The following is a 26319-nucleotide window of genomic DNA, read 5'->3' on the forward strand; positions in this document are numbered from 1 at the left end:
AAAGCTTTCGCAAAATAAGCTGCCAGTCAACACCGACTGTTGGTGTAATGTAGAATCTACATTGTCTAATGTTGACTAATGTTGTATGTAAACAGATAGCGCTGAATCAACGCTGTCTGAAGTGGACCTGGTCAATGGTGGATTGTGAGCATGAAGAACAACGTCGATTTTCCACGAGCCACAGCAAATGAGAATTTACACAGCAAATATTTGCATGGATTTGTGGCATTGTACCTTCAACATATTGTCAACCTTTATCACGAATGCAAAAGTCGTTGCGTCTTTAGTCAACATAATGCACACCCAATTTGTTCTCACTGTGCCTAATTTTTACATTCTGATGTGCCATTCGCATGAAAAGTAAAGCCTGTTTGTTGTGATATTTATCTCACGCATTCCTCCATTAATAATATTTATTTTATACCCTCTTAGCCATACCCTTTTTAATCATATCTGTAATGACTTATCACGTATCGCACCACAGTCAATAAACAAAAAAAAAACATATTTTACCTCTTCCACAGGAATTTTCCATTGACATTCTCCAACCGCCGTTTCATCTAACAGGCAAGGCGTGTCGTCGTAGCGAATCGCAAAATAAGCAAAATAATAATAATATAAATAAAAACTAAATAAGAATAAAAATGCAGCAAAATAATAATAACGTCCTGTATATGTCCTCTATATGTCCAAATATCTCTGAGAGACATTCCTGGAACCTTCCCTGGATCAGCAAATGCGGAAGAAATGCGGGTCCTCAGCCTAGTCCTGGGATATCCCCAAATCCCAAGTGGGATATCGTGTGGATGTTTCTGAGACAAATCTGGTTTACTGGGTAGTCAACAGGGTTTTGTAGTGGAATGAGTACATGGTTTATTTACTCAGTTCCAAAATCGTAAAGCCAATCTGGAGTGGGAAATCACATCGCACTTTTTGTTTGCGCATTTCGAACATGACACAATCGGAGGACAAAATTTCCATCCTCACGCATTGCGCTCAACCCCCGAGACGACTTGCCGTCTCCTCGTCGAAAGTACTCGAATATCCCGCGTATTAAACTTATTTCAAAAGCGTTCTTCCAAAGACCACATTACCTGAGAGTTTATAGAAACTTTTTTCAACTGTCGTGCCTAAGGCAACGCATCTGGCAACATTGTCCTCGATGTATGGATGCAGGAATGGTGCCTGGCATAATTTTAGAATTTGGTAAATTTTCGTCACCTTCATACCCATTCTATAATAGAGTGCGAGCAACACGTAATGAAAGACGTACTGAACTTTATCCTTGCACATGCTGACCCAGCCCGCGGACCGGGCCGGCCTTGTTATTGGCTGCGTGCTCCGCGGGTGCGTGACAAAATACGCCGGCACTACAGGGCAGGCCCGGGCCGTCAGAATACGCCACCTCTGCGGGCATGGCCCGGCCCGGGCCAACAAACATGTTTCCGAGAGTCAGGCTCGGCCGGGCCACACAGCTAATTCCACACAATGGAGGTCTATTACTTCATATCATCATGCGCTTGCGTCCTTCCTGTGCATATTTTGCAAAGACAAGCAAAGGACACTGCACTAGAGCCCTGCACGGGCACCCGACCCGACCCCGTCCGGACCCGGCACGCGGGACGGGTCGGGCTTGTTATTGGCTGTGTGCTCCGTTCCGGGCCGAGCCTGGGTTGGAGCACAAGATATGCTGGCTTATGTAAATGACATGCCTGCTGACAGAATGCCCAAAAATGATGTGTCTGCTCGCCTAACAGAGCCTGCCTCTAACACCCAATTCAATGGTTCTGTACACGTCCTCTTCGGTGATCAATTGCGATTTTGCCCACATGTAATTTAGGACACATTGCCACGAATAGGATGCCGGAGAAACGCAATGAAGCAGTTCCAATCCGACTGCACAGTAGCACAGGCGTCGGAAGTGTTGCATTATGTCTGCATGTAATAGGGCATCCGTTTTCAGGTACTGTGCGTTATAATCCTGTAAACTCGAGCACCCAAAATGTTCGAATACATGCAGAGAGTACTGGTAGTCCTCATCACCAATATATTCCTCTGTTAGATCGTTTCGAATGGCAGCTTTTTCTGGTAGGGCCAATTCATCGTACACTGCGAAAGAACTAATGTAGCTGTACCGGAATACACCTTTACAAAGCAAAATTCATAGTCGTCTCCAAATATCTGCTTAAGGCATTAGAACGCCTCTGCGCCCCCCATGCATTTGACGGTTTTCACGAGCTCCCCCATCGACGAATTTAGGTACTTCATGGTATCTCTGAAGAGGAAGGTGCCAATATCGAATGAATGAATTTTTCCATTGAGCTGGCCGCAATTCTTTCTTGATTTTGGTAAGTCTCATTTAGTAAGGCTTTCGGATAAAAAATGGTTACTTGCTATGATCAGCTTTTGTGCATAGTGTTTTGTGCAATACTTTTTCTGTGTTTTATGCAATCATTGAAGTAGGATAAAGGAAAGAATCTTGGGATAATGATTCAATAAATAATAGGTCTCCTGTCCAGAGCGCAGCCGTACGTCTTCTTGAACCATGCAGCTGCATGCCTGGGACAGGAAGTGACGACATCATGCCGTGGCACAATTGCAGGTGGACTTTGTGCATAGGAGTTGCATTGGCCGTTAGTGAAAAAAAAAAGCACTGTAGCCTTGGGACAATGGGATGACGTCCAATGAGCAAGGCCTGCAGAAATCGCAAGGATTCACTTCTCTCTCAGCCTCTGCAGGTACAGACGTGTCACTCCTCACTGGTGGTCGCCGCAAGTGGCTCTAGGAGCGCGCGTCGGCGCAGAGGGCGCTAGGAGCGTGCGCGCACATGTAGCGGCCGCGGAGAGGCGCTTTTGTCAGTCGAGCGCTGGCTCACGTAGGGTGAGGATGTGCAGTTGATAGATTAGCAGTGTCTTGCTGCATTTTTACCTGCAGCTAGTACTTTTTAGTGTTCCACGCAAACCGGCATCTGTCCAAACACTCCGGCTATGCCTAAGCGCCCCTATGCCTATCTCCGCGATCTCTTAAGCCTTTTCCCTCCCTATGAGCAGTGTTTTGTATGTGATCACGCATGTTTAGACTTGTTTAGCAGTGCCTTTCTTGTTGCCATTTTTACCTGCCGCTAGTCTTTTGTGGTTCTATCTCTCTTACACGCATATCGACATGATGGTGGCGCCACCTGGTCTCATGCCTTGCAACTAGCTTTCCACCTGTCTCTGCAACTGTCGTGCCCAACAATATCCAGTCGCCCGTACCGGAGTGATTTCTTCAAGATGGCGTCGTTGATTTTCAAATAAATTATTTCTCTCTGTCTGCTCTCTTTCTACTTAGTTATTTTTTTCTACAACCCGAGTTTTATACAAAAATCCATGACACATATTGCACTTATTACTTTTTAAATTACTTTAAAATTGTTCATTTTAAAATAGTGCATAATCTGACTCAATGCAACACTTGTCATAGATTTTCGTGGCACTATTTTCTGGCACTATTCGTGGCAAGGCACCCTAAATTACACGTAGGCAAAATTGCAATTGATCACCGAAGGGGACATGTAGAGAACCATTGAATTGGGTGTTAGAGGCGCGCTCTGACAGGTGAGCAGACACGTCATTTACGGCCACTCTTTCAGCAAGCACGTCATTTACGGGGCAACAACCCTTTGTGCAGGGGCTATGGTCCCAATAGAGAGGAAGTGTACATATTGTATATAGATTGCAACAGTGTTTATGGATTCAGTATGATAAAACACCTCCCAGTTGGCGTCGAATGGGTCCAGGATTTCAGCATGGGGTGGATTTTATCGTCACCCCACCGATTCAGACGTGGGGTACGTGTATGTATATGACTTGAGTATCCAAAATATATCCACGCGCTGACGCGGTGCTTTCCCTGGCTCCTTAGAAGACGGTCGTCCCGAAGGGCTCGCTCTCGTCATTTCAGTGGGGGCTCCTCGAAGAATTAATGTACCAGCCAGCTAACAGCGAAAAAGCTGCTGCTCATGTGCAAGGATAAAGTCGAATACGTCTTTCATTACGCGCTGCTCGCACTCTATTGTAGATTGGGTATGAAGGTGACGAAAATTCACCGAATTCTAAAATTTCGCCAGGCACCATTCCTACGTCCATACATCGAGAACAATGTTGCCAGACACCGTGCCTCGGGCAGGACATTTGAAAAAAAATTCTATACACTCTCAAATAATGTGGTCTCCGGAACCACGCTTTTAAATAACTTTAACGCGCGGGATATTCGAGTAGTTTTCGACGAGGAGACGGCGAGTCGTCCCGGGATTCGGGTGGAGTGCGTGAGGATGGAAATTTTGTCCCCCGATTGCGTCATGTACAAAACGTGCGATGTGATTTCCCACTCCACATTTTCTTTACGATTTTGGAACCGAGTACATTAACCATGTGCTCATTCCACTACGAAACCCTGTTGAGTAAGCTCACATGTCCAGTGATTACCTGTTACTTTGACACAGATTCTCTGATCCTCGTCCTGTTCTGCAAGAACTACGAAGATGACTTCTGAGCGATCGCCGACGACCACTTAGATTTGTCTTCCTTTGACCGGGATCATCCATTGTACAGTGAAAAGAATCGTGGAAGACTTGGGGCTTTGAAAAGCGAAACTGGTAGTGTACCTCTCGAAGAGGTGATATGCTTGAAAGCTAAAATGTACTCCATCAAACTAGCGGGAGAAAAGCTAATTGCAAGAGATAAAGTGGGAAAAAAATATCGTACGCAAGCACCTCCTCCATGAGACATACTGCGATACCTTGTTCAATCACACGAGCGTATCGAACGAACAAGTGTCAATCGTTGGAAAGAAGCAGTGTATGATTGCGCCTGCTGTTTGTCAACAGTAAAGTGGTCTATGTACAGCGGATGTTCCATGCATTCAAATCAGTGGTCCTTCAGAACTTGCGTTGCCTTGAACCTGCGCACGCGTAATACATCAACAGAGATTTGAGCATTGCACTGAACCATCAAACCCCTATCCCTAAACCCGTATCTCTTACATACGCAAAGGCAACAACGTACGATGTACTAAAACTCACTATTATCACGGCGCCTGTTCACTAGGCAGATTTAGCAGAAAGGAACATCTTTACGGCGACAGTTTCCTAAACAAGGTACGCCAAGCACCTGATTCCTTTGCAGTGGCTGATATCACATTGCTGGTCTTTTTTTTTTCTGTGGAACGCTTTTGATGCGTTAAAACTACCTAATATGTGCTTCCTTTTGATTTCTCTGCCCTGCAAGCAGATAACGCTCTCTAGCGCCGCTTGCCCTTTCCACACCTGCGCGCGCACCTGTCTGCTCTGTTTTCCTCCACTCTTGAGCGGAGAGGCGAGTATGATGTTGGCACAAGGACACGGCGATCTCCTGGAACCTTCCCGTTAACTGCTGCTACTGTAAAATGTTACTAGAATGCTCAAAATGCTGCAACATCAGCTTTGAGGCATTCATTCGGCGTTGTTTCTCATGCAAACATTTCCGCACCCACTTGGCTGACTGCTTCCGCTTGCCCAACTCTTCACGAATTACAAACCCAATGCATTCTGTTGACATGCCTACGGTAGTTACAGCCGATCTGCAAAAATGGGGCCATGGACGCAATCAACAATTGCGAGTGTTGACACGGTCTCTTTGACTTTCCGACGGCTTTGGTGTCAAAATCCCCGTGCTTAACGTTGGCAGACCACTTATTCGCAGTGCCCGGAACCGTTATTTTGGGGGGTTCGGTTCAAGTTCTGGTTCAAGGTTATCAGTACCGATATTAATCGGTTCGAACCGATTTACGTGTGCTGTGCTAATCAGTGTACCACATGTGAGAGGTAATATCAGATGCCGGCGATGGCTTGCTCCTCCTTCCTTCCTTTTACTCCTTCGCCTCTACACTTCATAGGTACAAAGAACCACGCAGGTCACAGCAGATCATCCTTTACTGTACCGAAAAGTGCTGGGAAGTGGCGTACATCATACCATTGGACTCCATTGCAAACAGCTATCGCCAAATTCTAAAGAAAAAAAAGAGAAGAAAGTGGTCACGTGGTAGATCGTGCGCAGGCCGGCACGCTGCTCCTCATTGAAAAGAGGGCGAGAGGCCGCTCATGTGTTTCCTTCCTCCATGCTCTGGACCACACGCCAACCTATTTCCTGTGGTCGCTAGAGGTTTGCTTTGCTTGTGGATGTCACTGTCAACTACTAAAAGTAGAGATGTGCCAATCGAATCCGTGAATCCTCGAATCCTGGGCACAGATTCGAGATTCGCGAATCCGAATCTCAGTGCCCACGACGGCGAATTGAATCTTTCGGATCCACCAATGACGTTCGTTTGTTTCTTTGTAAAATTGGTGGTTCCGGAGCACGCCGAAAGCCTGCGTGACCGGCGGCGCCCGGGGCGCGCCTCAACATAAACCTACATACCTCAACATAAAACCTCAACATAAAGGTCCGATATTACCAGTTTAAAGGTAACACGGTTTTGCTTTGATTCCTTCTTCGTTTTATGGAAGGAATTCAGAGTCGAGAGTTTATGTATTTCCTGTAGTCGATGAACAACATGTTAAGTAAGTTACACTTAGGAAGAAGTATATGGGTATGTTTTCTCCTGAAAGAGAGCTATTAGTCAATTTGTTTTTCATTAAACAAAGATATCAAATTCTGCTTCAAAGCCCTTTTTAGTGGAAGAGTTTTTCCATGGCTTTTAAACTCTTTTTTGAAGAAAGGATTCGAAAGATTCGAGATTCGTAAGATTCGTGGATTCGTAGAACTTTCCTTGAATTCGGATTCGGAAAATTCTGGATTCGTCCCATCTCCAATTAAAAGTTACGTTGCCTTTACACAGCGACGCTGAATGAAAGGAAGCAATCGAGGCAACAATGCAAAGTGTAGCTTCGTGTAGCACATCTTTTCTTACACCTCCAGTCACAAAAATGTACATGGACGTCGTGAACATTTTGGAGGCGAGGCTGTAAGAGATGCATTGACTCACCACTTCTTTGTTTATCAATTTGTCCGCTCTATGAATTCGGCAAGATTCCGAGCGATGCAGGGAGCTGGTGCGCGGCAGTCGAGTGGGAAGGTATAGGCCTCTGGCCGTTTGGCGATCGGGTTACCGCATTATATTTTTTCGATTCAGTTCCGGTTCGTGCAAGGGGAGAGGAAAAATATTTACGGTTCGGTTGGGGTTCGGTTCCGCAAAAAAATAACTTTCTTTGCGGTTTTCGGTTACGATTTAGTTACGGTTTCGACCCCTGCTTCCTCGCGGTTGAGTACGATGGGCCTCATAATCTGTAGTTCTAGGCTGATGTTTTACACATTCATACCCTCTTTTTATTATACATCGCGTTCACTTTTAAGTTGTCGCATCCTCATTATTACTCTGGCTTATTATGACCTTAGTTGTCGATGCGCCATAAAAGCTTGAATCATCATCATCGTCATGAATTTCCATTGGAGCTTTCTTCTGCACGAACATGAACTTTTGATAATTTCACGCTTGTGGTAGGCATGGTTCTTCTGATAGCACAAGCAAAAGTGAACACGGTTGCAAACCTACAGTTTACCTTCCTTTTTTTCTTTTACCAGTCAATCAGTTTAATGTTCTTTTTCTTTGTCGTCACCTCTTTAGTTGTGTCCACGATGACGAGATCGCGTTCGTTTTTCAGGAAGCGTGTCGTGCCGGGAACTTTTCAGAACGCCCTCGTACTTGGGCGTCACTTAACTATAGTCGTGTTCAACTGAAAACAACCCTAGTCCGTCAGCTCTCAATATATTACTGCTCCGCGCATAGGATGGCTGGACACAGAGAGGCCACCTTCCCTCCTTGCACCAGATAATGTAATGTATCATACTCATTCTGCTTCCGTATTGGCTGTAGTGGCCGCATGACACTATGCTGCTGCAAAGAGTGCGCTCCCCTACTGATGGCTCATGATGGCGCTGTAGTATTTCTCCTGGCTTGTCTTTATCTCCAACGGTGTATGTAATTGACGGACTAGTTTTCTGTTCCTTCTTAAGTTGAATACGACTATAAGTTTCAAGGATCCTTCACATTCCTGTATCAGTATTTTTAGTTGTCTGAGCGGTAGTTCTTTATTTATTCGAACCTTTAGTGCCTCGTTATGCATCGCATTTATTCTGTCTTTCATGATTCGCTGTATCCCTCATTTTAAGGAAACACATTGCAATTGAAGCCTACAGTGGTGCCATCATTCGTGACGTCTCCGTCGTAACGATACCGCAACGTAAGTTTTTTTACTCGTCCGTTTCTCATCAATTCCTCCATCTTTCTTTTAAATTTATTTTCAACTTATCAGTACTGCGACCTCGTAATCCTGAAGATCAACGTAAAGGCCTCCACGAATGCACGTAGTGTTCTAAGACAAAGACCCGTTTTGCTGACCATAATTAGTACTACAGTGACTTCTGGTTAAAATGGACATAATGGGGGAAACACTACAGGTTTGGCATCCACGCCTCATGTCAATGTCGATTCATGCGTAGAATACATTTTTGTTGGCCGTGCGTGTACTGTTTTGAGTGTTGTTGTCAACCCTAAGTGAGCTGCTTTGTACGTGAGGGTTCTCTGTATGAAGTACTTCTCAGGTTTACCAAAACATCGTCGATCAGCAGAGTAGAGCAGTGAATGCCTTCGGGGGCCACAAGACAGAGGTTCGTGTGTCCAAAGTACGCTCTGCTAATTGACGCTTCTAAAACAAATAACATGCACTGCAGATCAAATACGCTTCCCAAACTCGTCTCGTGTAATGTATAACGTGTTCACGAGAGAAGGCCATGCTCGCGGTCCATCTACCAAGGAGAGGAGGAGTAAGTAGTAGGCTGTAACAGGAGGAAGGACATGAGTATGAGAGGGGGATATATTTATTAGAACAAAGAAAAAAGGAGGAAAGGTCAGCCAAACGGTAGTAGTCTTGCTATTCCGCAAAAAGGAAAAAAGAGAAGAATTAGGAAATAAATGATAAACTAACAAAAGGTGAAAGAAGAATGAGATAGATTAAGGACAAATAAGATAGGAAAAAGAAAGGTGAGGGGGTAATGTGTACGAGTAGTAAAGTGTGGTCCGGTGCGGTACCATTCAGAGCTGATAAAACATGAGAGAGAAAAAGTGGGCCACGATAAAAGCGCAGGAGAAAGAAAAGTGGCAAAACCTGCCTGAATACGTTGATGAGCATGTAGCGCTGAACTACCGAGCAAAGTCCCAGAAGATTTTGCGTGAGTGTTCATTTTGCATCAAACAGAAATAGTCAAATTGATGTTTTCCTTCGTGAAAGCCTATTGGATCAGATGGGCACATTTGTCTACAACGTTAGTACGCGGTGCATAGAAGTATAATATTTCCTTCATCTTCTACCATACGACGTTTATGCAACAAATGAATTATAAAATCGCTGGCGAAATTGCTAAAATAGTATCAGAGCTTTTACGCGGACAAATTATTAGTATTTTAAATAAGTGTGTATATTTTTCGAATGTTTTTATAGCTGGGAAATAATTCTACTAATGACAACGTGTGACAGCTTCAGGAAGTCTTCGCAGCTGTTCATGCTATTTGTCTTTAATATTTCCTCGCCCTCCACTCCAAGTGGCTTTACAGGCTATGGCAAATGTGTGCGCTTTGCAAGCATTTGAAAAGCTATAGATTCACAAAAGTGTGACGTCCATCCCGTGCAGAAGTTCGTCGACTTTTTCTCCATACATGTGGAATAAAGAATCGTCCTTCATATCTACCTTCGAATTTAACGACCTACTGTCTTGAGAACGCGACACGAAGGCAACCGTTGATATTCTGCTTCTCTCAGTCTGTGAAAAAAATGAGTCACGTAAACAGGCAACTGCACAAGTCTGACATTCATGGTTGCATCTTATCTTTAACAAGCATTCCGCTTCACTTCACAGCAGAAGACACGTCACAGTGGACTCTTAATGTGACAGCTTTTGTGGAGACAGCGACCACCGAGCGAGCCTCACCGTTTTTGGGTCATGTTCGATTACTATTGGACGACACACCCTTGGGAAGCAGCGCCGTGACCATTCAACCAGATGAACTCGGAGCAGCATCCATAAACGTTTCTTACACAGTGCCTCAAGTGAGATTCTGATCTAACGTGTTCGGGTTTCTGCTTATGCGCATTTAATAATCGGAGCAAGGAAATATTTCGTAGTTCAGCACGGCTGCCACAACAACAAGGGAAACAGTGCGCTCGTTCTCACCCTTTGCTCTGTGCTGGGAACAGACGATAAAGGGTTCTCTCTCTCTCACGAAAACAGGGACCTCTTGTCCTCCGAAAAACTCCGGATTAATAGTGTGTGAGTCGCAGTAATAAGCAGTGATTCTGTGACATCACAGAGCGACACTCCTTTTTGTGCACGTTAACAGGAGTGGCTGTTTCTGCTTGATCCACTTAGTCCTGCGTGAAGCTACTACTATGGTTGGGAAGTAATGCACTAATTAGAAAGCGGAAAACCTTGTTCAGTCTCTGTTGCGTATCCGGCAGTTATTTCGGTTTGTTTCTAGGCAAAAAAGCATAAGGGGCGCCGCAAGCCAAGTTTCTTCGAACCCTTAAAGATGGTGCAATGCTCATTTATCTTGCACGTCGGGACTTTGATCAGAGCAAAACAACGATACGCAATACATTTTCACATTGAATTCACTGCTGGCTACAGTAAGTAAAATTCCACCCCGATCTCACTTTTGAGTTATAAATCACCTTGGTGTGCCTCGGTTTTATGTGAGCCTTGTCTCAATATTTGAGCCATTGAAACTATACTGCCGACCAATCTTGGCTTTGTAACAATCTCGGTTCTTTACTGTTTCGCATCGCTCTTGCGCTAGCTAAGCGCTACTAACCTTTTTGAACAACGTAGGACTTTGATCCTCACTGTGGGGCTCATCAAACAAATTACCGCCAGCAATGGGGTGAAGAACACCCCAATCACATTCACCAAAATAAAGTTCTTTTTGTGACGCAAGCTACATTGCTGGTGTTTGTGCAGAGTATGGATATAAAAAGATGGTGGCCGAACGGATATGGAGAACAGAACCTGTATACGCTAAAGGTCATCGTAGCAACGAGAGGAGAAGAATTCACAAAGGCGCTCAAAATAGGCTTCCGAACGGTAGAGCTCATGCAGACTCCAGTCAGTAAGTCTGTTGAGCAACAGAAGTCCGACTTCTGTTGGTGTTGGTTCTTTTTCATTTTTCTTTTATTTATTTGTTTTTGTGCTGAACGTCGTCGATTGTTTTGAAATTTACCAAAAACTCACCGTACTTATAAAACCACCTTTCAGAGAATGGCACCGGTGGCCTTCAGTTCTATTTCAAAATAAATGATGTTCCCATCTACGCGAAAGGTAGTAACTGGATTCCGGCTGACGTATTCCCTGAACGTGTAACTGAAGAATATGTGACGAACCTATTGCAGTCTGTTCAGGTAAGCCATTTGGGTGCACACACATGTGCCAGCCGAACATATACCCGCACAATCATCTCTGCATTTATTTCTTCTCAGTTGGCTAACATGAACATGCTGCGTGTTTGGGGAGGAGGAATTTATGAGTCGGACTTCTTCTACCAAACTGCGGACGAACTTGGGATTCTGATATGGCAAGACTTCATGTTTGCTGTGGCTCTATATCCAACCAAACCCGGCTTTCTGGAGACTGTCAAAACGGAAGTTCGTCAACAGGTAGTAGATGTCTCTTCTAGCAAACTATTCCAATGCTTCCGAATACATCACTTTATACACAGCACATTTTAATAGGTGCGGAGGCTGCAGCACCACCCATCAGTGTTCCTCTGGGCTGGAAACAATGAAAATGAAGTAGCCGTTGCGGGTTCTTGGTGGTGCGTATCAGATTCCTTTCCACTGCCTTCATCTCTCTTTACATTTCGAAGGGGACGTAGAGAAAATGCAAACTTGTAGGATATTCGTTGAGAAATACGTGAACTGTATATTTGTATTGCATGCATATACAGCCTCTCACCTGTCACAGCTTACACATTTGTCACCTGTGGCACGTATCCCTCCCCAGACAGCACACCATCATTGGACCAATATCGGTCCAACATTGGGAACTAATATAAGTTACATTGGTCCAATATTGGTCGTGCAACTCGGCGCGATATACGTCAATAGAACTGCTAATGTCGGCCCAATGTTGCAAGCCCGTGGAGAGCCAATGAAAAATATGAGTAAAGTTCATTCTAGTTTTAATATTCAGCATGACAACAGGAACGCATCACATTGCGATGCAATGTTTTTTCTTTCGTTTCTTTAGTTATAATTTTTGTGTGGATACTCAAACTTTGCCAACGGTGGCAAGTGGGAGTGAGATTGTAAGATAGCGCTTGTTCTGTGATCCGGACGCATCACACAAAACATATGCGAGCGCCCCTCAGCAGCCTTCAGTGGGATGCATCGCGGTAACAGCCAGAATCATTGGCAGAGTTCGCAAATTATACACACAACCCGCACCTGGAGTAAACGGGACCGTAACACCCCTGTTACGGAGAGGGGCATACGTCTCAGTAACTTACGGTCAGTGCTTGGCAAAGTACCTCAAAATTGTACTTAAAGTAACGTACCAAGTACCTGGTTTCATTAGTACTTCAAGTAAAGTACAAAGTACTTGCGAAGTACTTCAAGTACACTGCCAATTTAAGTTGTATCACTTTGTATTCACTGTTTGGTAGCTGTAACTTGCTTTTTCAGCAAAACTTTACCAGCATTCTTGGCAAGTGTTGTGAAGTGAGCCCTTACCCGTGAATATGAATTGAATCAGATGGCATAATTTGCAGTTACATGTACGGGGGCAAACAGTCGTGCTGTGATTGTGCAGAATGGTATTATACCCTGACTGACCCAAGATCAGGAATCATACGAAGCATGTGTGTCTTTCGACCTGTTAGCTTATGTAATCCAATCATACGTGCACATTGTAATATCGAATGATTATTAATTGCCAATGGAACAATATTTAAAAACCCACTCAAACCATGCATTGGGAGAACTGAAATGACAAGGCAAAGTCATCGTGCCGCCACTTACAGTGTCATAATGTGTGCATGTCTTTGCATTCCGTTCGTTTCACATAAACTTAAATGCAGTACAAAGTACACAATTTGAAATGTACCTAAAGTGAAGTACAAGCACTCAGAAATGCACTTAAAGTACTGTTTGAGTACTTGGGGCTCCAAGTACTTCCTGTCACTGCTTACGATGCATCTGTAATTCCTTCAATGCGCCTAAAGTACAGCAGTATTGATCCATATTAAGTATTGGGTTTTTATTTGAACTACCGCTTCCATTGTCGTTATCTGCTTCGTCGCTCATAAAACCGCTATTTGTGTGTGTGGCTTGAAATGTATTACTCAAATAATTTCAAAGTTAGTAGGATATATGAACCCTACATGTAAGAAATATTTGTTGTCAGAATATTTCGCGTGACCAAAAGCTAAACTTTATCAATAATATTCAGTTTTTTCATTCATCGCATAACGCATTTTGGAAATATTAAAGTAGAGCCATGCTCCACCCAGGAATATCGGTGAAGACCAAGAGAAGATGCGTCGGTTGAAAGCTGACTACATTGGCACACTGAATCGATGGGAAACCAATGTAACGCTAATGAAGCGCCATCGTTCACTGAGCTATTCCAGAAGGTAATTGTATGGGCGACATAGCTTCAGGCTTCAATAACAATGGCATTCTGGGCAGCTTCTAACATGATGCGCTTTACTTGTTGAGTTTTGTATCGTTTGCTTACATACAAATTTTAACGCAGCACGGAGTACAGCACCAGGGGAAAAATATCACATCGACGTCCACCTCCTTTTTCTTTATCACGGTCCGAAACAATCATATCTTGTTTTGAGAAAACCTAATGGCATTGTCATCAACACAGTTTAGACAGTAGCCATGGTTAATGTAATCGTTATGTAGAGATACCGTTCGAGGTGCGAAATTACAGAAAAATTACGAGTAGGCACCCGATAATTTGCAGCTTCTTTGTCGATCGTGCTACAGTGAACGTAGGCAGCCCAGCTCGCCTAAGGGATTTCGCCTAAGGCAGCTTATCAAGCCTAAGTAACGCACGTGACTCGGGACGAGGGGACATACAAAGTACGCAGAATGTAGAGAGAGAGTAAGATCAGCCTAAACCAATGAGCTGTCCTCAAGCCTTCATGTGTTGGGCGAGGACGGGGTTTTTCGCTGCATGACGAAAGTGACGCGAAATAACAGAGAGATGATGGAATGACTTGCATGCCCCAGCAGCATTACATAGATAAACAAGGCTAAAAATCGTGACGTAGTCATTAAGAGTCCGCCGACCACGACGGTGCTTTCAGCGGCCGTAGCGATGGAGACGAGCCGCAATCAGCTTCACTGGCAGCCAGAGGAAGCCTGTGTCTGCAGCGACTGGCGGAAGCAGACGACATCCCTGCTTTGATATGCCCATATGGCGAAGGAGTGAGTCTTCTGCGCCTGGGTGGCGTTGGCTCAAGTCGTGTCTCGTATTTTCAAACATTTTACAGTGGCAGCTGTTATGTGCAGACCTACTGCAAGTTCGTGACCAGCGTGGTCCGCACAAAGCTAAGTTGCAAGCAACGCTGCAAACAAAGCGAAAGCTGCGACGCAAAAGCAAAAGCAAAGTGGAAAATACCGGATTGTGTGAGAGCGTGTGGAGAGGAGGGCAGCACGCCGACGCGCATTGCGCGGACGCGCGCCTGAGTACCACCTCCCGTGGCTCAGTGGTTAGCGTGCTGGCCATGTCACGTCGAGACTGGGAGGTACCCGGGTTCGAACCCCTGGGTTTCCTCAGACGCCTTCAGACATATGTCAGCACAGTTCCCTTAGAAGTCGGCCCAGGACGCACATTTCCCCAGGGGGTTTTCAGTCGTGACGTTGCCCACCTCTGTGAGGCCGACAACGGCGAGCCCTTTCACCAGCGTACGCCTCAACGACAGGAACCACACTACCGGAGTCGCCATTTACATGCGCCCCAGTGTAACGCTACAAAGCTACACCACTCGAAGTGCCTGTCTGTGAAGGTGACAGCGGACAGATCCTACGCAGTGTAGAGGCCCAGTGGACTCGTGATTAGAGCTCTGCACGGGCCGCTGTGTCTAGCCTTAGCGGATCTGAGCTGATGGTCAGGGAACCTCCATTACCATGGTTGCGATGTGACACTACTCGCTCTCGCCGGTTTCATATATCTGTGGAGGAAGGAACGCAGATATCTTCAGTCAGATCAGCGATCTTTTGAGTCTGTTCTTTCTTGGCCCGTCTGTGCCCGATTGTGGGGACACAACTTAGCACTGGTTCCTTCACTCTACAACTGCATACCATTTTCTTTCTGAACCAAACTGAAGAGATAAAATGAGCGGTTCAGGAGGAAAGCTGAGCACATTAGCGCTTCGACGTGGAGAGCAGACACAACACACAGCACTTCTGATGCTGTTGTGTGATGCTTAACTGCAGCGCACTGAAACACACTACACGTCGCCTTGCTCAATACTGTGCAGTCCAGGAGTAAAAGTCACTTGGGAACTTTTCCACGCAAATAAAAAGTAAATGTCAATTGTAATTTCATGTTTGTTTATTCACTGAGTGCTTTGCGCGCCTTTCAAACGCGTTTGCAGAAATCGCGCGCGGCTCTGCTGCGTATAAGCTTTGAAAAGTTTACTATGCGAAATTCCATTGAATTAAACTGAAGACAGTATGTCAGATGCAATTAGCACTTTCCTATAAGTATGAGATGATTCATCATCTACACCAGTGGGACGTTCTTCGAGCAAATCTCTACAGTAAAGAACAGAGCGGTGTGTGGAAACAGTAGTATGGAGACAAGAACAACACTTTGTGGATTTGGTTACTACTGTTACTACATCAAGTAAGCAGCATAAACAAATGTATATCTTATTTATTTTCAATCCAGAATTGTGTACCACAAGATATGGAGTTCTCTAGCTTGAATTAAAAGCCTGGACCCAAGCGAAGTACATGCTGCACAGGAAAGGTGCACATCAAAAGCAAGAAAATCAACGCAGACACACAACACAATGATCCTTTCTTGCGTGGAGGAACATCACTTCCTACAGTAATCAAAATTGCAGAGCACAGCGATGTAACTGGTGGGCTGATACAATGCGACAGTTGAGATGCCTCCCTGAAACAAAAAAGAGCTTCATGGCCTTGTTGCGATTCTCGTGCGAGTCAGCTCTCAAGGAAAAGGAGAAGGCAGGGCCCGGTCCAATTGTAGAAGAACGTTTATTCTACATAGCGTGGACGAACAAAAGGCGCGAGGTCCTACAGCATCTCGCTTATATACAGAAGAACAAGAAAAACACAAATATACAATTCATAGTTTATGTCCCGTCGCTTGAGCACGTTCGAGCGATTCTCCCGTGAACTCCGGCCTCATCCTGTTCATCACTCCCGGGGCACTCAAGTCGCAGGATTCCCCACGAGCCGATCAGGTTACGTTGACCGTGTCTGGGTGGCATTGCTAGGAATCAGTCCCAATCGTAACAGCTCCTCCCCCGCCCAGAAGTCTTGCGATGAGGTGGCAACTCACGTTGCACCGATGAAGTAAGACGACGGCGTGATGTATGCAGCAGGCCAGGCTCATGGCTCAGATGGAGGTAGAACATTCCTTTCTGTCTTGTCGTTTCGCTCAGAGACGCAGGCTCCCTTTCAAGATCCTTAGACGATGAGACAAACTGATGTGTTTACATGGCATACAGCACTACGGATTTCTTGAGCAAGCCTCACGACAACACTCTAGTCAGTGCCCGACCAGCCTTATTCATACACAGGACATTATTACTTTCATGTCAAAAGTACATATTTAAACTTCGCGAAATAAGTAGTGAGGCAATCATTTCCCATATGACGGAATAACAGACATAAGAAAACCCAACCACACTCACTAAATTTCGTTCATATGCGTGTATTTAGATTACCTAAAATAGTTCCCACTTATCGGAAAACTTTGCATTTTGCATCATTGCATTTGCTCAGGTTACAGCAAGCTTTACGGCATTAAGCTGCTCTACTGAGGCCATCGGCATTGCCGTTATCTTTTCCCTTTTTGTAGCGTACTTCGAATTGGTGTTCTTGCAATGACAAGCTCCAGCGAAGTAGCCTACCGTTTTTAGGGGACATTTGCTTCAACCAAGTCAATGGGCAATGGTCCGTCTCAATTATGAATTTTGACCCATTGATATAGCAAGACAATTTCTGTATGGCCCATACCATACACAGGCATTCTTTTTCAGTTGCGCTATACGCCTCCTCCCTAACGTGCAGCTTCCTGCTCAGGAAGAGAACTGGGTGTTCTTCCCCTTCATCATTTACCTGGGAAAGTACAACGCCTAAACCCATGTTACTGGCATCGCACTGGATTAGAAACTCGCGATGATAATCCGGAGCACGCAATACAGGCTCAGTAGTGAGCGCATTTTTCAAGCCACGAAAAGAGTCTTCCTTGGCTTTGTCCCACTCTACACGCTCAGGGGCTCTCTTTCGGAGAGCACCCGTCAGCGGGGCCGCGATTTCGGAATATCTGTTAATGTATCTCTGGTAATAACCTGTTAGGCCCAGGAAAGATCTTATGTCTTTCTTTGTGCGAGGCTGAGGAAAGTCGCGTACTGCCGCTATTTTGGCGTCGGCCGGACGCCTCGCTCCCTGCCCCACAACATGTCCTAAGTAACTTATACTGCCACGGGCAAGTTGACATTTTTCTGCCTTGACGGTGAGGCCGGCATCGCGAAATCTCTGAAGTACAGTCTTTAGGTGTTCCAAATGGTCTTCCCAACTATTCGAAAAAACAGCTACGTCATCCAGGTACGGCAGTGCAAAAGTGTCCAAGCCCTGAAGTACATGATCCATTAGCCGAGAAAAGCAGAATGGTGCGTTTTTCAATCCGAAGGACATAACCTTAGGGAGATACGTGCCGAAGGGTGTCACAAACGCCGCGTATCGGCTCGCCGTTTCCGTCAGGGGGACCTGCCAGTACCCGCGGATCAAGTCGAATGCCGAAATGTACTTCGCTCGACTTACTGTTTCTATCCTCTCCTCAATATTCTGAATGGGATATATAAGATCTTTGGTGACCGCATTCAGTTTCCGATAATCCACGCATGGGCGAGGATCTTTGCCTGGTGCTCTCACTAGGATAATAGGAGAGGTGTAATCACTGGTACCCTCCTCTATAACACCAAGTTCGATCATCTTATCGATTTCCTTCTTCAGTATATCTTTCTCATTCATAGACAGACGGTACGGTTTACATTTGACAGCGTCTTGAGACTCTACTTCAATATCGTGTGAAACGAGAGAAGTTCTTCCCGGTTTGTCTGAAAAGACGTCTTGAAACCGACTTAGCAAATCGCGTAGCTCGTTTAGTTGTTTCTCATTAACCTGAGATGAGTCAGCTGCTACGTTCACTACTCTGTCCACTGTGGTCGAACTTATCTCACCGATCGAAAGTGGCATTTCAGCACAAATTTCGTCGGAGCTGCCTAATGCCATGCTCACTATCGCTTGGCGCTCACGATAGGGCTTCATTAAGTTACAGTGGTACACTCTTAGCTCTTTCCTCCTTCCGTTCATTCTCACAGCGTAATTTGTGTCCGAAAGTACGGTCACGACTTCAACGGGGCCCTCCCACTGTACCTGTAAGCGGTTTTGCCTGCACGGTCTCAAAATCATGACCCGATCGCCCACACGAAAGCGTCTAAGCCTGGCATTCCTATCATAGTACTTCTTTGCGCGCGTTTGTGCTTCTTTCAACTGGTGCTCCACAATGTCCTGAGTAGCTCCCATACGGTTCAGCAGATTCAACACGTATTCGACGACTGTCTTGTCCACCCCTTGATCTTCCCAGAGTTCGCGCACCATACGAAGTGGTGATCGCAAATTCCTCCCATAAACCAACTCTGCTGGGGCGAAACCAGTCGCCTCATGAGGAGCAGTACGCAAGGCGAACAGCGCGGCGGGAAGGCATAGATCCCATTCCGTTTTATGTTCAAAGCAAAGAGCGCGGAGCACTCGTTTCAGAACAGAATGCCATTTTTATACGCTATTGCTCTGCGGATGGTACACCGAGCTGTGGCATAACTTAATGCCACATTTGCTGAGAAAGGTCGTGGTTAACGTGCTTGTGAAAACGCTCCCTTGGTCACTCTGGATCTCCGCTGGAAATCCTATCCGCGAAAATACGGAGAGGAGCGCGTCCACCACTTCGCTTGAGGTTGCCTCTTTTAGCGGCACTGCCTCCGGAAACTTACTTGCCGGACACAGCATCGTCAAAATATGTTTGTGACCTGCCTTAGTCGTAGGAAGTGGTCCCACAAGGTCGATGACAACACGGCGAAAGGGTTCCGTTATAATTGGAACTTTCACGAGTGGTGCTTTCCATTTTTCGTTCGGTTTTCCCGTCCTCTGGCATGTGTTACATGATTTTACGAAGCATTCCACCTCTTTGAAACATCGAGGCCAGTAAAATTCTTGCAACAGCCTTTGCTTGGTCCTATTGATACCGAGGTGTCCTGCCAAGGTATTGTCGTGACACAGTTTCAGAATGTCACCCCGATAGGGCGACGGAACTACGATCTGGTCATACTGCTTCCCTTTTTTGTCCTGATATTTACGGTAGAGAACGCCATCTTTCTTATAGAAAGTAATGTTTTTGTCAGCGATTCCCTCACGTCGCTCAATATTTATATTTTTGAGGCTCGCATCTTTTTCTTGTTCTCTTACCAACGTCGTTCGATCAACTTCTAGCAACTTGCCAAAAGTAGTTGCGTCTGGTTGAACTAAGAGCGGGTCATTCTTTTCGGCGGCTGCCTCACCAACGTCTTTGTCATGTTCGCATGTGGAATCAGTCGGATCATTTCCGCTGTTCTCCGGTGTTGTGACGTACGTTAGCTCGTCCGCAAGAAGTCGCGCTTTCGCTCTAGTGAGCGCTATAACGTCTGCATCGGCAAACCTACATCCCCTTTTCAGCAACAATGCCTCGGATCTATTCGAAAACAAATACGGGTACGTTTCCGGCAAATTTTTGGAAACGGCAGCCTCTGTTTCTACGATTCCGAACGGTCCCTCAACGATCACCCGAGCCATGGGCAGACAAACGCTGTTTTCTTCGGCTACTTGCCTGACCCAAGCGCATTCCGAAAGATAATCTGAGTCTTTCACGTACTTCGGGTGCACCACATCCATAGTGGCAGCGGAGTCTCTTAGGACAGTGCACTCTACCCCGTTCACTAACAAAGTTTTTGTGTACGGCTTCAGAAGCGCATCATTGCGAATATCATCTGCTACGCAGCGGAAAATGGGAACGCGTGTCCCACAACCTCTCGCGTAATGCCCCTCTTCTTTGCACTTATGGCAAATAATCGGTCCTTTGGACTCAAACTTCTTTTTCCGCTCTTTCTCGCGTGACGCCTCTTGGTCATTCTCCCTAGGCGCTTTCGGTTTCTCGCTACCTTCTGCATTACTTGCAGGTCCTACCTGTTGCTTACTGCTCGTCTGGTCGTTTCCCTTTGTGCTACGAAGCTGATATTTCGGTAGCGGCCTTCTCGGAAACTGGGAATTATCCCTTTCTACCTTTTCTCCCCTACGCGCCACATAGTCGTCTGCAAGCTCTGCGGCTTTCCGCGCGCTATCTACGTCCGGCCTATCTTCCACCCAAACGCGAATATCTGCGGGAAGTGTCTGGTAGAATTGATCGAGACAGATAAACTCAAATAAGCGGTCGTACTCTTCCTTTATTTTTGAGCCCTTTATCCACTCATAAATGTTAGCTCTCAGTACGTACGCGAAGTCGACGTAACTCTGCCCTTGTACCTTTCGTTCCTGTTTAAACCTTTTTCGGAACTCCTCGACAGAAAGTCTGTACTTGCGAAGCAAACTCGTCTTGACTATCTCGTAGTCATCCGCATCACCAGCACTTAAACGGGCAACTACCTGAGCTGCTTCACCTGGGAGGAGGGTGAGTAGTTTCTGCGGCCACACCTCTTTATTGAACTTCTGTTTTTCGCAAACTCGCTCGAAGTTCACCAGATAAAGTCCTATGTCGTCGCCTATCTTAAACGGCTGCAGGAGCTTTGTCATTTTCAAGTCGGTCCCGAGCGTTGCGTTCGGTCTGGGTTCCTGTGAGACATTTGAACGCAATCTCAGTTCCTCGACCTCTAGCCGCTTTAACTCAAGCTGTCTTTCTTTTGCAGTCTCAGCTTTTCTATTTCTGACTTCCTCCAATGCTTCGGCGATCTCTTCATCATCGAATGCAGCTGCCTCTATCAGCTCCTTCACCTGAGCTTTCCGTAACTTCCGGTCAACATTAAGCCCTAATTCCGTAGCTAGCGAAAGCAGTTCGGCTCTCTTTAGGTCCGCCAACATCTCTCTGAGTCGTGATTGCCCTTCTAATCTGCCACGTAACACTGAGGCGGCAAATGTATCAAGTATCCAGTCTTATACACCTGTCCTGTGTACTTCAAAGGCAAAATCAAGCACTCACCATCATGTGACGAAGGCCTAGGCACGAAGATCCCAGCGCTGCCATTCAGTTGTTGCGATTCTCGTGCGAGTCAGCTCTCAAGGAAAAGGAGAAGGCAGGGCCCGGTCCAATTGTAGAAGAACGTTTATTCTACATAGCGTGGACGAACAAAAGGCGCGAGGTCCTACAGCATCTCGCTTATATACAGAAGAACAAGAAAAAAACAAATATACAATTCATAGTTTATGTCCCGTCGCTTGAGCACGTTCGAGCGATTCTCCCGTGAACTCCGGCCTCATCCTGTTCATCACTCCCGGGGCACTCAAGTCGCAGGATTCCCCACGAGCCGATCAGGTTACGTTGACCGTGTCTGGGTGGCATTGCGAGGAAACAGTCCCAATCGTAACAGCCTATTTCGGAGATGGCATGAAGCCGTATGAAGCAATCTTATCTCATGAGCCTATGCTTCTGTCGCAAGAGAATAGCATTGAAATGGTTGCAACGAGTCTTGTCCACCCTACACAGAGGAATTTTACACAGAAGAACATTTTCTTGAAGGTCGCAAATTCACCATCTTGACGGACTTACGCCTTCCGAGCAGCCTGTATCCCCCCCCCCCCCGCCCGAGAGATTAGGCCCCTTGCCTTCCTGGCCGAATTCTGCGCGGACATACAACATGTCAAGGGCTCGCAGAACTGCCCTGCCGACGCCTTAAGCCGCGTCTGACCCCTGACCCCGTGACCCCTGAGGCTCTTTCCTCGGCCCATGCCCTTGACGAGAACCTCAAAGAATTTCGCACACGTCAGACCACCTCGCTCTGTTTTGAAGATTTTCCAATCCTGGCTCCACCCAGACGCTCTGTTGCGACGCATCCATTGCTCGTCAACAGCCTTTCGTCCCGTTGGTGTCCCGTCGTGCCGTCTTGTCTTCGCTCCACAATCTGGAGCATCTTGGCGTCAAGGCTACCTAGAGGCTTATGCAGAGTGCTACGTCTTGCCGTTCATGAACCGCGACGTCTACGTCTAGGTTTGAAGTTTACTCCCCTGCCAGCGTTCGAAGATGTATCGGCACGTTCCAGCCTTCTGACGCAGTCAACCTGGACATCGTCGGCCCGCTCCCTTACCTTCCGGGTACCGCTACCTCATGACTGCCGTCGTCCGGTACACCAGATGGCACGAAGCCGCGCCCATGGCAGACATGTCTGCCGAAAGAATAGCTTCCACTTTCCTGACCATGTGGGTGTCCCGCTTCGACGTGCTGTGTCGGATCACCAGCGACCGAGGCCAGCAATTCGAGAGTCGCCTCTTCGCTTCTTTTACGGCACTGTTCGGTACCTCTCGGCATCGGACGACCTCCTAGCACCCCGCGTCCTATGGCCTGGTCGAGAGGCTGCACTGCGACCTCGAAGCTGCCCTGGCTGCGCATGAAGACTGGGTGAACAAGCTGCCCCTCGTGCTATTGGGAATTCGGGCCGCCCTCAAGCCCAATCTCGGCTGTATGTCCTCTGAATTAGTGTACGGCTGCGCTGTTTGTCTTCCCGAGACGCAGACCATGACCCCGTCAATGCTCCTTGACCGCCTCCACCGTGCTTTTGCTGCCCCCCGCCCGGTGCCCACCCGTTCCACTTGAGGCCGGCATCCGCATGTCCCCCAGCACCTCAGTGCCGCCACCCACGTCTTCCTCCTCACGGACGTCGTCAAGAAGCCACTCTCCCCTTCTTGTTCTGTCCCTGTCCTCGACCCCCTGTCCACACCCTGTCCTCGACCGGTCCGAGAAGACGTTCCGCATTTCTATTGACGACCGCGTGGACACGGTGAGCGCGGACAGGCTCAAGCCGGCTTTCATGGAGTCCTCTGTCTCTGCTGTCGACGCCGCCCTGCCCGGGCTCCACCCATGCCATTCACCGCTCCCTCAACTCCCAGTAGGCGCGTCGGATGTAGTTCCGTATCGGGACCACTGGCTTTCTTAAAGAAAACTAATAAAAACAAAAACAAACACTTTTACGTGAAAGAGGAGCTAATTACGAGGGGTGTTCAAGTCGAACCGTAACTTTTCATTTTTCGCGAAAGTAAAATGAACTTACAGGCGATAAATTTATTTTATTTTTCAACGGAATCTCCAGCTGCACTAATACACTTCTCCCAGCGTTTCACGAGGGCTTGGATGCCAGCGGCGTAGAAGTCCTTACCGGCGCGTAGCAGCCATGATCGGACAGCATTCTTGACCTGTTGTTTGTTTGTTTGTTTGTCAAGTGTAGGGAATGTTAGCCATCCTGGGGGAGGCTTGCATTCCCAAGTTGCTGTTGTCGTCGCTGCTGAAGTGGCGGCCCCCAAGGAACGCCTTCAGTGGCCCGGAGAGATGGAAATCGCTGGGGGCGAGGTCTGGACTGTAAGGGGGACGTGGCAGCAACTCCCAGCCAAGTTCCTGTAAGGTGTGTGTAGTGAGATGCGCGGTATGCGGCCGTGCATTGTCCTGTAGGAGGAGCACTCATTTGGTGATGAGGCCCGGACGCTTTTGCTTCAGCCCCTTATGCACATCCCTGAGAACCTGGCAGTAATATGCACTATTGATGGTGGGACCACTGGGCAGAAAATCAACATGAACAACACCAGCCTTGTCCCAGAAAACCGTGGCCATGACCTTACCCGCAGACAGGGTGCTTCGGAACTTGTTGGGAGCTGGCGAGCCCGGATGCTCCCACAATTTTGATGCGCGTTTAGACTCAGGAGTGAAATGGTGCACCCACGTTTCATCGCACGTGATGATCCCATCAAGGAACGGCTGTCCTTCAGTGTCGAAACGGTGCCTTAGCTCTTGGGAGATTTCCAGTCTTCTCTGCCAGCCAAACACAGAGAGCTGCCTCTGGACCCAACGGGCACTAACATTCCGAAACTGGAGGTGTTCATGAATGATAGTATTCAAAGTTCCCACAGAAAGGTCCGTCTTTCGACCCAGTTTGAGACATGTTATCCGTCGGTCCTCGAGGATTAGGCGCTCCACAAGTTTGATGTTCTCAGGAACTCTGACACTGGGCTCTGAGCCGCCCCGGCCGGGATCGTCCTGCACTGATGTACGGCAGTCTCGAAACCGTTTGCACCATCCAAACGCTTTGCTGCGGCTAAGTGTATCGTGGCGATACTGAGCCTGAAGTCTTCTGTGAATTTCAGATAACTTTACGCCTTCATTCAGAGAAACTTCATGACAATTCGCTGTCCGATGTGCGCGCTCACCTCGTTGTCGGCCATCTTGTCCAGCACGTGTCTTCTGTTTTGAACAAACTTTGGACCACCACGTGGTGAACGTGGAGGCCTGTCTCGTGTGAAAATGACGAAAAAGAAGTAGTGCGAGCCATTTGTGCGCTCGGAAAGTCCCGGTTTGACTTGAATACCCCTCGTAGTAACGGAATTAAACAGGAATGACACTCGCATATTGCGTGAAACGTATAAAAATTGAATTTTATCGCCCGTCTCTGGAAGACGATCCGCCATCTTTACTGAGGACCTTCTGATCTAACCCGAGGCACAGTCTCGACGCCCGCACCGCCTAGTGCGTGCCTGACGCTTTCACTAATTTTTAAAAACGAGTGGTCCCGATACGGAACTACACCCGCCGCGTCACCTGGGCTCCCACCTCCTCGCTGTTTCTAGTGGGGTGGGGAAGGGAGGGCATGTAGCAGCCGGCTCGATACCCACGCAATGACGACGATGAACAGCTCCGCCAGCTACGTTACATAGGGCGATCCAGATGCTTCAAAAAGAACATCGCGCCATGGACGGAGCCCCAGTTCTTCGAGGTGCGGACAATAACAACAATAACAATGTTGCCGACCACCCTTGCCTTGTCACGCCTCACTGGCATTCCACTTAAAGGAACCAGACAGCGAGGTTGTGGGTCCAGAAAGATGGAAGCCGGACAGCGTAGTGCTGCACAGAGGCGGAGGCAGGAGAATCCTCTGCACCTTGGGGAATCAGGTACGGGGGCGCCGGATTGCCTGGTGGAGCAGGAGAGGGCGGGACTGCTGCATGGTACGCCACGACGTCCGTGTCGCGAAAAATGAGACTTAGAAAGGAAACGAGAGCTCCAAGGAAACTTTTTTACTTGGCCAGAGCCGATGAGCCAAATGATGTGCCTAGCAAAACTGACTTCGCACCAAACAGACACGCTCGTGCAGCGCACCGCGATGACGATGACGAATGTCCGGCGCCACATGCGGGTCACCAGTTGTGGGGCCGATTGTAGCGGCTGAACAAGGGACCACCAACACAGAGACGGGACGAAAATGAATGTTTATTGGAGCCGGGTAGCGCGAGAGCGAAGGATGATGATGGTGATGAGGCCAGAGGGCTACAAGATCTACGATAGGGTTATCCATGTTTTTGTTATCATTATGGCTGCAAGCAGTCCTACGGTTAACAACTTAACTATAGCTACTATTCTGACAAACTACAAATTGCTAACGTCGCATTTATAGTAACTTGTGCAAAAGCGAAAAAATAATAATCGGGGGTTTACGTCGCGAGACAACTGAGATCATGAGCGACGCCACAGCGGTCCGTCTGTGCAAAAGCGAAAAGGGAACTGCGGTCACACCATGTTCTTCACAACGGAAAATCATCGCAAGCGGCAATTCCGTAAGTGCATCATGATCAGTTTCATGCAGAAAGCGCGGAATGCACTTTGCCTTGAGACACAATAACTAGTAAAAATACAGCATCAGTCACTAAACTGACACGGGTGCGAATCCTGTCACCGGCTGTGCTGTCTGAGGTTTTCCCTGGGTTTT

At 47.1% G+C, this 26319-nt stretch overlaps 1 protein-coding gene across 5 annotated transcripts in view; it reads left to right on the forward strand.

Moving 5' to 3' along the window:
- Nucleotides 1-26319, forward strand: part of LOC135385866 (beta-mannosidase-like) — a 92305-nt gene that overhangs the window by 32960 nt on the left and 33026 nt on the right. For 2 of the 5 annotated variants that reach the window (XM_064615437.1, XM_064615435.1), the window contains 7 exons: nucleotides 8187-8257; nucleotides 9930-10120; nucleotides 11028-11175; nucleotides 11322-11464; nucleotides 11543-11719; nucleotides 11795-11877; nucleotides 13573-13695. In XM_064615437.1, coding sequence (XP_064471507.1) covers nucleotides 8187-8257; nucleotides 9930-10120; nucleotides 11028-11175; nucleotides 11322-11464; nucleotides 11543-11719; nucleotides 11795-11877; nucleotides 13573-13695 — 936 coding nt within the window. The remainder of the gene's footprint in view (nucleotides 1-8186; nucleotides 8258-9929; nucleotides 10121-11027; nucleotides 11176-11321; nucleotides 11465-11542; nucleotides 11720-11794; nucleotides 11878-13572; nucleotides 13696-26319) is intronic. The other 3 variants (XM_064615436.1, XM_064615439.1, XM_064615440.1) reach the window with 3 other exon arrangements.

This window comes from Ornithodoros turicata, chromosome 2 (genome assembly GCF_037126465.1).
Source record: "Ornithodoros turicata isolate Travis chromosome 2, ASM3712646v1, whole genome shotgun sequence".
In the NCBI taxonomy this organism is placed as follows: Eukaryota; Metazoa; Arthropoda; class Arachnida; order Ixodida; family Argasidae; genus Ornithodoros; species Ornithodoros turicata.